At 37.0% G+C, this 12,426-nt stretch overlaps 1 protein-coding gene across 8 annotated transcripts in view; it reads left to right on the top strand.

The window, feature by feature from the left end:
• Epb41 (erythrocyte membrane protein band 4.1) overlaps positions 1-12,426 on the top strand; it is a 155,132-nt gene that overhangs the window by 61,093 nt on the left and 81,613 nt on the right. For all 8 annotated transcript variants that reach the window (XM_077791123.1, XM_077791124.1, XM_077791125.1 and 5 more), the window contains exons 3-4: positions 295-504; positions 3,670-3,774. In XM_077791123.1, coding sequence (XP_077647249.1) covers positions 295-504; positions 3,670-3,774 — 315 coding nt within the window. The remainder of the gene's footprint in view (positions 1-294; positions 505-3,669; positions 3,775-12,426) is intronic.

Raw genomic sequence — 12,426 nt, forward strand, 5'->3', positions numbered from 1 at the left:
ACTGAGAGCAAGGGATTGATGTCTTACAATTTACCTGAAACCATCATTTATTAATTTGATGGAATTCTATCTGAGAAATTTTGAGAATAGTGAAGTCTGTCGATCTTTTGGGGGATCATAATATATTTTATAAAAATAATCATTTAATATTAATGTCCACATATTTGCTTTAATAGTTTTTATTTTTTCACTTAGTATTTTTATTGGTAGAATTATTGCAGATAAAACTATATTCATTCAACACACTTTGTAAAATGTCTTTATTACTTACCTCATGATGCCATGGACATGCAGCCAGCTCAGGAAGAACACAGAGAAGATCTAGATTTTGAAACTAAGGAAGGAGAAGGAATTGAAGAGTTCTCCAAAACAGAAGTAAAAGAAGATCCTGAGTCAAAAACAGAAAGAGAATTAAAAGCTTCCCAGAAATCAGTCAGACGACACAGAAACATGCACTGCAAGGTTTCTTTGTTGGATGACACAGTTTATGAATGTGTCCTGGAGGTGAGTGCCTTTTAATGTCCAGTAGCCAGAACTCTTACAAATTGTTTCATGTCATTGGGATAAATGGTGCCTTTGCCTGAGACAAGGCCCACTCTAAGGACTGTTTCTTTCCTTGTTTATAAAATTTGTTCTTTTTAGTTATACATGAAGGTAGAATACATTTTGACATATTATTCATACATGGAGTATAATGTCCCATTCCTGTGGTTGTGTATGATGTGGAATTACCCTGGTTGTGTATTCACATATGAACATAGGAAAGTTATGTCTGATTCATTCCACTGTCTTTCTTATTCCTATCTCCCCTCCCTTCCCTTCATTCCTCTTTATCTAATCTGATGAACTTCTATTCTTTGCCCCACTCCCCATTGAGTGTTAGCATCCGCATATCAGAGAGAACCTTTGGTTTTTTGGGATTGGCTTATTTCACTTAGCATGATAGTCTCCAGTTCCATCCATTTACCGGCAAATACCATAATATTCTTCTTTATGGCTGAGTAATATTCCATTGTGTTTATATACTATGTTTTCTTTATCCATTCATCTGTTGAAGGGGACCTAGGTTGGTTCCTTAGCTTAGCTATTGTGAATTGACCTGCTTATAAACATCAGTGTGGCTGGGTCTGATGACTATTTCTGTGAATTGAAATGTTAATAGTGATTATCTGGAGATGAGGGTGTGAGAAGATTATGAGTGAATTTTATTTCTCCAATTTCTTTCTCTGTCTTGTTACTTAAGCATGTGTTACTTTTGCAATAAAATGTGCTCTATTTTTTGGTTTTAAAATAGATGTATTTGTTATTATAGAGTTCTTTTTGATGACTAGATTTCCCAAGATAGCCTCAATTTCTGATATTAGATCCAGGTCTCCCTATGTTTGTCAAAAAAATTCTGTTTGTAACATTTCTGTTCCTCCAGACCTAAATCTTAATCTTTATCTATTGTATGTCTTTAGTGCCATGAGATAGCTTATAAAAATGTAGATCAAATAAACCATTTCTTAAAATTCCCTAATATTTTATGAAAGAATAATTAATTGAATCAGTATTGAATTAAAATGTCAGAGTTATTCAGTTTCTCTTTTGCTCCTTCAGGACAAGTTAAAATACAGCATCTATTAACTAACTTTTGAAACTAGAGCAGTAATTGCCAATTATGATATGCTTGAACTATGAGCAATTATTGTGATTGTTACTAATAGCTTTTATGAATAAAACATGCTGTTCACATTTTCTTATATCTTATGTATACAACAAATTATTTCTAAATTGAATTTTGTGCAAAAGCAAATATATCCAAATACAAACTCTAAAATATTATGTTATATTTAGTAATAGGTATTCTCTAAGTTTTGAAAAGGAAATCAAGAAAAATGTACTTTTGCCTTGGAAGATAGCTACTGCACCGGGAAACCTAGGAGAGACCCAGAGTTTACTTTTTCTGCTTCTTGCCACTAGCTAGCGCAGAGATAGGAAAGCTATTCCACATTCATTCATTCTTATTCAGTCCAAGATCTGGATATGGGTCCTTGAATCTATAACCCTTGGGAACAGATGTGTTTCAGAATTCAGAATAGATTGAAATTTAGAAAGGTGATAAGTATGTATTCTGCATATTTCACAGATTTCTCAATACACCCAATAGGGTCTGTAGCTGTGTCTGCAGGGGCTTAAATGTATTTCTATAGTGAAATACATGAAGATTCATCATAAGACGGATAACTGAAGACCATAAGTAGCTTCTTTATAGCTTCGGTCAGAATTTCCTCCAAGTGAACTTTAGTGCCCCCTTCCCTCCCAAAAAAACTTTTAATTTTTAGAACTGGATTTTAAAATTAAGAATAAGGGAATTAGGGACCTGTATATGAAGAATACTCAACTTATCTTCTGTCATTTGTAGTGAAAGCAGGAGGAAAAAGAAAAGAATGATGAGATAGAAATGGGTTAAGAATGAGGTGAATGAACATTTGTATGAATTACTAATAGTCATTTGATATAACTCATTAAGTGGACAATGTGTCATCTATGTGGCCTAAAAAGATTCCTAGGACTGGCAGTGTAGCTCAGTGATAGAGCAGTTGCCCAACATTCACAAAGCCCTGGGTTCCATCCCCAATACTGATTTTAATTTTTAGAAATATTTTTATATATTTCTCAGAAGGCATTAGCATGTTCAATTTTTTTCAACAATTTCTGTGAATAGGTAGGACAGGTATAAATATTCTTATAATTTTATAGATAAGAAAGCTGGTATTAGTTGCAATGGCTCAGGTTAGTTGAAGCTGCTTAGTTTTTTAAGCTAGTGAATGAAGGAGTTAGGACGTTTTACCTCTAAATCACAGCCTCTAAGTTAGGGCCTTTCCTTCCTATAAATGGGAGCATAAGTACCAAGAACTTGGAAGTTGTTTGACGTTGAAGGTAAATAAATATTAAAATGATTTGTAGCACTACCGAAAGAGCTGTTCCAACAGGTAGTGTCTGTAGGCTATCTAGAATTTTATGTTATATATATTTCTCTTGGGACATTTGTTCTGAAAATGATGGTCTAAGGATTTCCACAGCCACAGTTAATTGTGAGCATTGACAGTTGATTCAGCTGGTTGCAGGTTCTGGCACTGGCCCACGGTATGTTACAGGAAATATTGCTCCCCAAATAAAGAATGTATGTTTATTGATGGAGATGGGGGATGGGAGATAGAGGAAAGGTAGATTTGCATTGAAACTGTGTCCAAAGTACTATTCTTGTGTTGCCTATGTAAGCTGATGAATTGAAAGACAGTAATTTAAATCATACTGTTCTATGAGACTGTGTGGCCACCTGAAATTTAATAACCAAAGATAAAAGAGGTAAGTAAAAAGTAACAGTTTATTTCATTTGATGATAAGAACAAGGTTAAGAGGAAACCTCAGCCGGGCAAGTCTCCCAGCTGCTCGGGAGGCTGAGACAGGAGGATTGTGAATCCAAAGCCAGCCTCAGCAAAAGTGAGGCACCAAGCAACTCAGTGAGACCCTGTCCCTAAATAAAATACAAAATAGGGCTGAGGATGTGGCTCAGTGGTCGAGTGCCCCTGAGTTCAATTCCTGGTAGCCCCCCTGCAAAAAAAAAAAAAAAAGAAGAAGAAGAAGAAAAAAGAAACCTCAACTAAAATATGTTGTTTATTGCAGAAACATGCTAAGGGACAAGATTTGCTTAAAAGAGTATGTGAACACCTCAATCTTTTGGAGGAAGACTACTTTGGTCTAGCCATTTGGGACAGTGTAAGCTCTAAGGTAAGGAGACTACGAGCAGTGTAAGAAGCTGACAAATTATTTGAATTCTTTGTTGTTGTTACTGTTGTTAAGAATGTAGTTACACCTGTCTCTCTAAGTGCACTTACTCTGTTCTGGTTTCTCAGATTTTCCTGCTATTTTCCTTCTATAATTACCTTCAAAGCAAATACTATTGCTAGTGTGTTCTTTAATCATTGAGAGAAAGTATCTATCATATATTTTTAAACGGTAGGGAAAGTAAAGAGGTATATGCCCTAATTTGCAAGCAAACAGATGCCAGTAACTTCATATATTATGCAGTTAGTATTGTATCTGATACATAGGAAGTTTATAATAAATATTTGTTGAATGGATGTAATTATGATACATAATTTACAAGCAATGTTATTGAAGAGAATAAACTCCTAATATTATTAAAAGAATCATGTAACGAATCTGACATTTTCCCCAATCTTAAAGAAAACCAGTTGTTAACTTGTGTTGAAAGGAGAAGAATGGGTGACAACACCCATTCACGGTGGAGGAAAGAAAGGATAAAAGGCAGGCATTTATTTACCTCAGAACGCTTGAATTTCCTGCGCCAATTAATTGAAGTTGCAAATCTTTCGCTTAATCTACTGATGAAAACTTAAGTCCAGTTTTTAACAAGTGGTTGCATGTGCTGTACTGGATACTGTAAATAGAGCTGTGATTAAGGAAGACATAGTCCCTGCCCTCTGGAGCTTCCAGTTCAGTATGAAGATGACATTGATTCCTGGTGCTGGTGTGATGACTGTTATACTAAAGGAAATACAGGATGTCATGGAGTTATGGCCGGGGAAGTTTTCTCTGGGGAGAGGATACTCGAGCCAAAATCTAAAAGATAAAATGGGCAAGTGAAGTGACAGAATGGCTGCGTAAAGACCTACGATCGAGAGTGATGTTTGAGGAACTGAGAGCCAGCTAGGCTGGCTGAACGTTGGAGATAAGGAATATAGAAGAATCTAGAGAGCTGCTCAGGGGTTGGAGGAGTCCTGGAGAGCAGCTTTTATAAAATGTTGGTTCTTTTTCCAAGATGATTTCAAATTATTAAGAAAAATTGAAGCTAGGCATGGTGCTGCACTCCTGTAATTCCATTGGCTCAGAAGGCTGAGTCAGGAGGATTATAGGTTCGAAGCCAGCCTCAGCAACTTAGCTGAGACCTTGTCTAAAAACAAAAGCTGGAGGTGTTGCTCAGTGGTTAAGTGTCCTTGGGTTCCATCCCTGGTACCAAAAAAAAAAAAAAATAGTTGAGGGGCAGCAGCACTGAACAACTGTAAACCCTATTGATTAGGTTATTTAGGTTAGTGCAAACTAGAAGTAGAATGACAATTTGCCTAAGTAAAAGTATTTAGTCCTAGTAGCTCCCTCTAAATTTGTAAAAGTTTGTTCCTCCTGTGAACAACTGTTGATTCTAGCAGAAGAATTGTGTCTACCATCAAGTACTAGGTTAATATTGTTCCTTAAGGACTTAACCTTTACTTTGTCTCCCTAAAGGATCAAACATGCTTTTATTAAAACTATTTCTCACTAGCAAAGGAACATTGAAATTAATTTTAAAAATAAAACAATATCCCAAAACTATAGTGAAAAACTTTCTGCAGCTGTAAGCTAAAAAATTCTACCAAGAATCTGGGGAAATACTCCGAAAAATATTTATCTTACATTTGCTTAATGAGAATTTTGATATCTAGAAATTGAGTATTGTTATATTGTAGGGGGAAAAAAAGGTTCATTTGAGGATAATTAAGAATTCCATAACTTGCCCAGTAAATAAAGTCACTGCTGGAAATAAATTTTCTGTGAATCATGTTTCTAGAAGCTAGCTCATCTAAGGGTTTCAGCAGAAGAAACTCTGCTGTTGAGTTTCTGGAGTCCATATTGGGATAAAATTTTTCAGTTTCATTGAAAACTTTTTACCATTATTGGTGTTGTCCATACTCTGTCCTGTGGAAAGTTTTCTTTATAGCAGTTTCTACTATCCTAGTTTTTAATAAGCAAATATTAAATTATTTTATTTATATGTTTATGTGTAAAGTGTTTTTTTAAAATATCGAATATAAAAGCTGAAGAGCAAAGTGCAAACCTGCCTATGTAAGGAAATATCCCTCATAAAGTATTTCTGGAAAAGGAAAGGTGATATCTCTGAATCACAATCTTGTGGGAAGCCATTCTGGCACATGATTGGGCACCTCCCTGATTGGGTGTGAGGTGTTCTGGCTAAACTGTGTGGGAACTAATCCCCACCCTCTCTAGGTGCGAGAGCTAATCCAATCCGTGTGGGGGTGTGATTGACCATTGACCCTAAGACCAATCACTGACCCTGACCTTGGAATGCTATCCCCCTCGACCTTCATTGGATGGAATTTTCCCCTGAATCTCTTGTTCCCCAATAAAAGGCCACTCCCTGGCGTGCTCTCACTCTCTCCTGCTAGTCCTGAGTAAGCCTTGCTGCCCCACCGGGTGGCTCGAGGTAGGAGCCAGAGGGAGGGCCGTCTCAGACCTGGTCAAAGAAAAAGGTAAATTGAGTTTGTGTGTTTATTTTGATCTCACTAGTTAACTTCTATGCTTCTAACCTCTAGTATGAAGCTAGTGTGCTGTTCGCGCAGCGGACAATCTACCTTAAATTTCCCTGACAGCTGTAAGAAGACCTTTCCAGGGAGATCTGTGGGCAAGTGATCCTAGGAATGAAGGGCTTATTATAGTCAGGACATTGTCAGTCTGTGGTGTAAATCAGGTCCTTAAAGGATATCCAGCAGAACCATGGTCAGAACCTTTCTGTTTCTTGATCCTTCTGGATAACTTTTGGTCCCTTTTCCCCCAAGCCCTTATAGAACCAAGCTACTAGGATCTCCTGCTCCAGAGTTATGAGATTTCACATTTCTGCATCTTAGTGTGGGTCGGTTTTCATCCATTGTTTCGGCTGTTGTTTACATTCTTCACTAGGTTGTGATTATCTCAAGAAAATAGGTGCCCAGAACATTGCCTGCCCTGAATATGGGAGACATTCAATAAATTAATTGAAAAAATTGAAACATATTGTTACACTTTATTTTTTTTAATGTTTATTTTTTAGGTGTAGACGGACACAACACAATGCCTTTATATTTATGTGGTGCTGAGGATTGAACCTGAGTCCGGTTGTGCTAGGCGAGGGCTCTACTGCTGAGCCACAATCCCATTCCCATATTGTTACACTTTAGACTACAGCTTTGTCACTTACTAGTTGGGAGTTAGGTAAATTATTCATACCTCTCATTGATAAAATAGGAATGATGATGAGATAATCTATATGAAAGCATGCAGAATGGCCTTGCATGTAGTAAGTGCTCAATAAAAAAAAAGGAGTTTCTCCACTTCTGCTGACAGGTGGGGTCTATGTGCTGACAAAGGTATTGCAGCTTTTAATGGTGGGCTATGACCTCCAGTGTTGCAGCAGACCCTAGAAGCTCACTGCCAATTTATTCTTTCTGGTTCTTGTCAGGAATTTGAAGAGTGAAATCCATAGACCAAGAAAAGTGAGAATAAGAGTAGGATTTATTGAAGTATGTATAGAAACAAAACTCTTTTGGGTGAGAGGGGACCCAATTAGGGTTGCTGCCTGATTGTGCTATTCTAGGGGTTTATATAGGGTAAATGCTATTGGTCCAAAATTTATATTAATTAGGGTTTGGAAAGGTACTAACACTATTGACTAGCACTAGTACTAACACTAGATTACCAGGCTGGCTGTGAGGCTTCCAGGCAATCGGGGAGCCTTGTCATTCCCATTGATATTATGATAGTAGTATTATTTCACAATTAAATTACCAACAAACCAAGGCCTCCGCTTAATAATTTGTTGATCCTAATCTGGAAATGCATTCTGGAGCACCCTTCAGGTTGAATAAGCTACCTAATCTTTTCTTAGGAAGGGTGTGTACTGAAGAATATTATGCTTCTTACTTAAAATTGATGGTGTCTAGCCAGATTATGGGACTTCGTCTTAGCTATTGGAAAAAGACAAAATTATGACTAATTTAGAGATTTAATTGACTTTAATTGGTTAATTTAAAGATAGAATTGACTTTGATGTATAGTTCATGAATAGGGCAGCCCCATCCTGCAGAACAGAATGAGGGCTCCCACTGGGCAGGGAAGTGGGTTTTGTAGGGGGATAAGGAAACAGAACAGTGTGTGTGTGAGTGGGGGGGAAACAGTGGGCATCAGGTTACTTTTGTAAGGGTGTAAACCAAGGGGACTTTTTTTTTTTTAAGTGAACTCAGACTAGAATCTTGATTTCAAGAAAAACTGATCTGTTTGAGGATATAACTTCTTTCTTCAGGTTTCAGTTTGATTACCTGACATTTAGCAGGAGTGACTCCATTTTGGTCTGGTCTTTGGGGGCCTATGGTACTGGAACTCATTCCAAAAAATGCCCTACATGACTTTTGTCTAACACTGTCATTCCCTGTATCTATCGTCAATAAGCCAACTTTCCAGAAAATACCCTCTCTAGAAGAATATACATATTAACGAAGTGACTAAATCTGTAAAGTATGTAGTCTTGTAAGACTATATCTAAATTTTTGGTCATTAGAAATACAGAAGATAGTAGAGCCATAAAGCCTTTTGGTCTTACCCCCCTAGTTTTGTTTTTGCTGTAGGAAACTCAGGGGCACTTTACCACTGAGCTATACCCCCAGCACCCCCCACCCCTTTTTTTTAGATGATCTTGCCAAGTTCTCTAGGCTGGACTTAAACTCACAATCCTCTGCCTTAGCCTTTGGAGTAGCTTGGATTACAGACATGCACCACCATGCCTAACCATCCCACTAATTTTACAAATGAGAAAAATGAAGCATATAAAATCAGAATGGCTTTTGTCTTGCAGTTTACTCCTTCAGCTCTTTGCCTGCTCCCCCATCCTAAGTGATTTTCTTTTTATTCTTTGTTCCTTGATTTTAAATTACTTTATTGTTTCTTTGTTCTTTCTTCCTTTCTTCCTACAGAATTAGTTCACTTATGGAAAAAATTCGAACTATTATAATGAGAAGAAATACTGTTATCCTCTTTTCATTTCTAATCTCTGATGTCCTGTTTTTGTATATGAAAAGGTTTATCCTTGGATATGTAGCTTCTCTTCTTTAAAAGCTTCTGAGTCTGTGTTTTGTTTTCAATCTAGTACCTTGAGCTGGGCGGAAAGTTTATTGAAGTGGCTTTTTCCTCACAGGGAGTGGTTTGAATTTGCTGCTTTCCTACTTACTGCATGATAATAGGCCAGTTGCCCTACTGAGTCTGAGCAGAGAAAAGGAAAAGCGATCTGGAAGCAAACTCTGCTCTGAGAGATTTTTGTGACTATGAATCAAGTTATATGAGTTAAATAGATACTTCCATTATTTTATTTCTGCCTAAAATTATTTATGAATGAATTGAGGATTTTTCTCTTGGGGGGAAAATTACTCACATTATTTACCCTTCCTCCTAATCCTGTCTGTAAGCAAAAAACAAAAGCTCTTTGAGCCAAAGGATTGAGGTTGTAACTCAGTAGTAAAATGTCCCACAGTTAATCCCCAGTAACAATAACAAACAAAAAACTTAAGTTCTTCTTATAAAAAATGAAAATTTTAAATTAAGACTACATTCAATTTAATAGCATTTGTTCTTCTTTTGCCTCCCATTTTCCGTGTGGATGAATATTTAAATAGAAACCAGATTATCCAGAATTGTTATTTTAAGGGACAGCTTAAGATACCTGGTAAAATATAATTCTATAACTGTCTTCTTAATATTTCATAATTTTATAAATTAAGTTCTGTCTCTTTCCTCTAACATTCTCTTCTTTTTTTCTTTTCTTTCTTCTTCTTTTTTGATGAACTCAGGGACTCTTTGTTCTCTGTCCCATAGACTTGATCTCATCGCACCATTTTGCTAAGCTGTATCAGTGCCATTTATAGAGTATTGATTATGTCATATATATGTATATATATTTGATATGTGTGTGTGTGTTATAGTTTATTCCACAATAACTCCATGAGGAGGGTAGTTGGTACCAAGTACACATATGAAAAAATTGAGGCTCAGAAAGATTATCTTAGGTAAGGTTTATATAGCTAATAAATGGTGGAGAGGTTAAGGCAAGATTATAATTCAAGACTGATTTCAAAGCATGTTCCCTGGACCATTATACTCTGCTGGACCACAATTAACATCCTGCACAACAGCCTCTTATTTGGTCTCCCTGTCTCTAGGCATGCTTCCTCTAATTCATGCTACTCCTTTATTTTAAATCCTCTAATGGCTCCTGCTTGCCCAGAACTTGATGGAGTCCATATTCCTAGCACGGAGTAAGGTGCCTTCCCTGATCTGGCCCTTACTTTCCTTTTCAGTTTTGCATGTCTCTTTACCTCTGAGCTCAAGCTGTGGGGAACTACATATGGCAATTCAGAAATAATCATGTTCTTTTTTTATACTTCAGTTACTTTCTCTTTTTTTTTTTTTTTTTTTGAGAGAGTATTTTAATATTTATTTTTTAGTTCTCGGCGGACACAACATCTTTGTTGGTATGTGGTGCTGAGGATCGAACCTGGGCCGCACGCATGCCAGGCGAGCGCGCCACCGCTTGAGCCACATCCCCAGCCCTTCAGTTACTTTTACCTTCAGTTACTTCATTACCTTTTTTTCTTTTTTGCCTGGATACCTCCTGTTTGTCAAGACTCAGTTTAGATCCCCTAGACACTTTATTGGAGAAACATTTCCTGACTGCCTTGCAATCCATGCTGGTGCGCGTTCTCTGTAATCTCAGTGTACTCTCAGCTCTGTCATGGCACTGTCATGGTAGTGTCCACACCTGGAACAAATCGATTGCTCATTGTTCATGTCTCACATTAAAATGATGGCTCCTAAAGAACAAGCACTCTTTTTTATAATCTTTTTTTTTTTTTTGAAACCACACTGCCTACTACATTGAATCATTCCTCCAATATTTGTTTGCTAAATAAAATACTGGGAGTTAAATAATTTTAGCAAAAAAGTAACTGTTCTTGTTCACGTCAATTCTTGTTATCTCCAGAAGGTTTTATTTTGCTTTTTTCTGGTGCTGGGGATTGAACTCAGGGTCTTCACTCATGCTAGGCAAGTACCCTATTACTAAACTACTCCCCCAGCCCTCTTTTTGTTTGCTTGTTTTGTTTTCTTTGATTGTAGATGGACAGCGTGCCTTTATTTTATTTTATGTGATGCTAAAGATCAAACCCAGTGCCTCACACGTAACAGACAGTCACTCTGCCACTGTATAGTCCCAGCCTTCCACAGCCCTTTTTAATTTTATTTTGATACAGGATCTAAGTTGCTCAGGCTGGCCTCAAACTTGCCATCCTCCTTCCTCAGGTTGCTGAGTAGTTGAGATTACATGTATACCATGACACCCAGCTCATTATTATTTTAATGTTTTTATGGAAGTATAGATACTGAAAAGTAATAATTTGTTGTATAAATTATCTTAGCCCTTGGAGTCCCCATGGGACAAATCTGAATTTGCTATCTCAATGTCAAACTGGTGGGCATTTTAGCTCTAGAGTCAGAATGGCTCATGGAATCCCTGGAAGGAACTTGGAAGCTTCAGGTTACCTTGAGAGATTATCTTAAATTAGAAAATGTGGAGTTCTTTATTATTGTAGATTATATCCACTCCAAAGCAGTAAAAAGTTGTCTTCCTTAAGCTTCCCAGATTGTATAGTATAAACCAAGGTTCTCAGAGATGCCACAAAATTTATCAACTAGTGTTTTTAAAAATTTCCTTTGCTTTTGCATCTACCACAACTTAAAGTTTTTTAATCTAAATGAGAGACTAAGGTCCTCCCTTTCTGACAGGGCTTATACCACTGTGTACCTAATTTTTATACTATAGGTCAATTTTTTATTAAGTGGTATTAGTAAATATTTCTGTGTTAATTGTGAGGGAGTATAAAAGGAAGCTAGTCCTTAGTCTTTGTGCTTATTGTCTGTTGTGGTAACTATCTTTCTATATAATCAAATATAAAACTGTGTTATTCAAGCCCATTCCTTTGAGCAGGCAGATGAGTTGGTCACCCTTGTTGGTAGAGGGCGTAAAGGGGACATCTTCTGTTTTCTGAATATCACTAAAATTCGTTTTTAGAGTTTTTGGATGAGGCAAGGGGAAGGATTAGGTAGAAGTAAAAGTGGAGCTCCTGAGGGGTTTTGATAATACTATAATTTGTATTGTTCACTTTGTTATTTTACTGACCTATGTACTTAGTTTTAGGTCATTTCCCGTGTGTGTATATATGTATGTATGTATTGGGGATCAAGCCCAGGGCCTCATGCATAACTGCTCTTGTAGATGGACAGCATGCCTTTATTTTTTTTTATGTGATGCTAAAGATCAAACCCAGTGCCTCACACATAACAGGCAGTCACTCTGACACTGTATAGTCCCAGCCTTCCCCAGTCCTTTTTAATTTTATTTTGATACAGGATCTAAGTTGCTCAGGCTGGCCTCAAACTTGTCATCCTCCTTCCACACGTTGCTGAGTAGTTGAGATTACATGTATACCATGACACCCAGCTGAACTATACCCTCAGCCAACGTACTCTTTCATTTGTATCTTCATTCTGTAGAAATATTTTAAATAA

This window comes from Urocitellus parryii, chromosome 11 (genome assembly GCF_045843805.1).
Source record: "Urocitellus parryii isolate mUroPar1 chromosome 11, mUroPar1.hap1, whole genome shotgun sequence".
Lineage (NCBI taxonomy): Eukaryota > Metazoa > Chordata > Mammalia > Rodentia > Sciuridae > Urocitellus > Urocitellus parryii.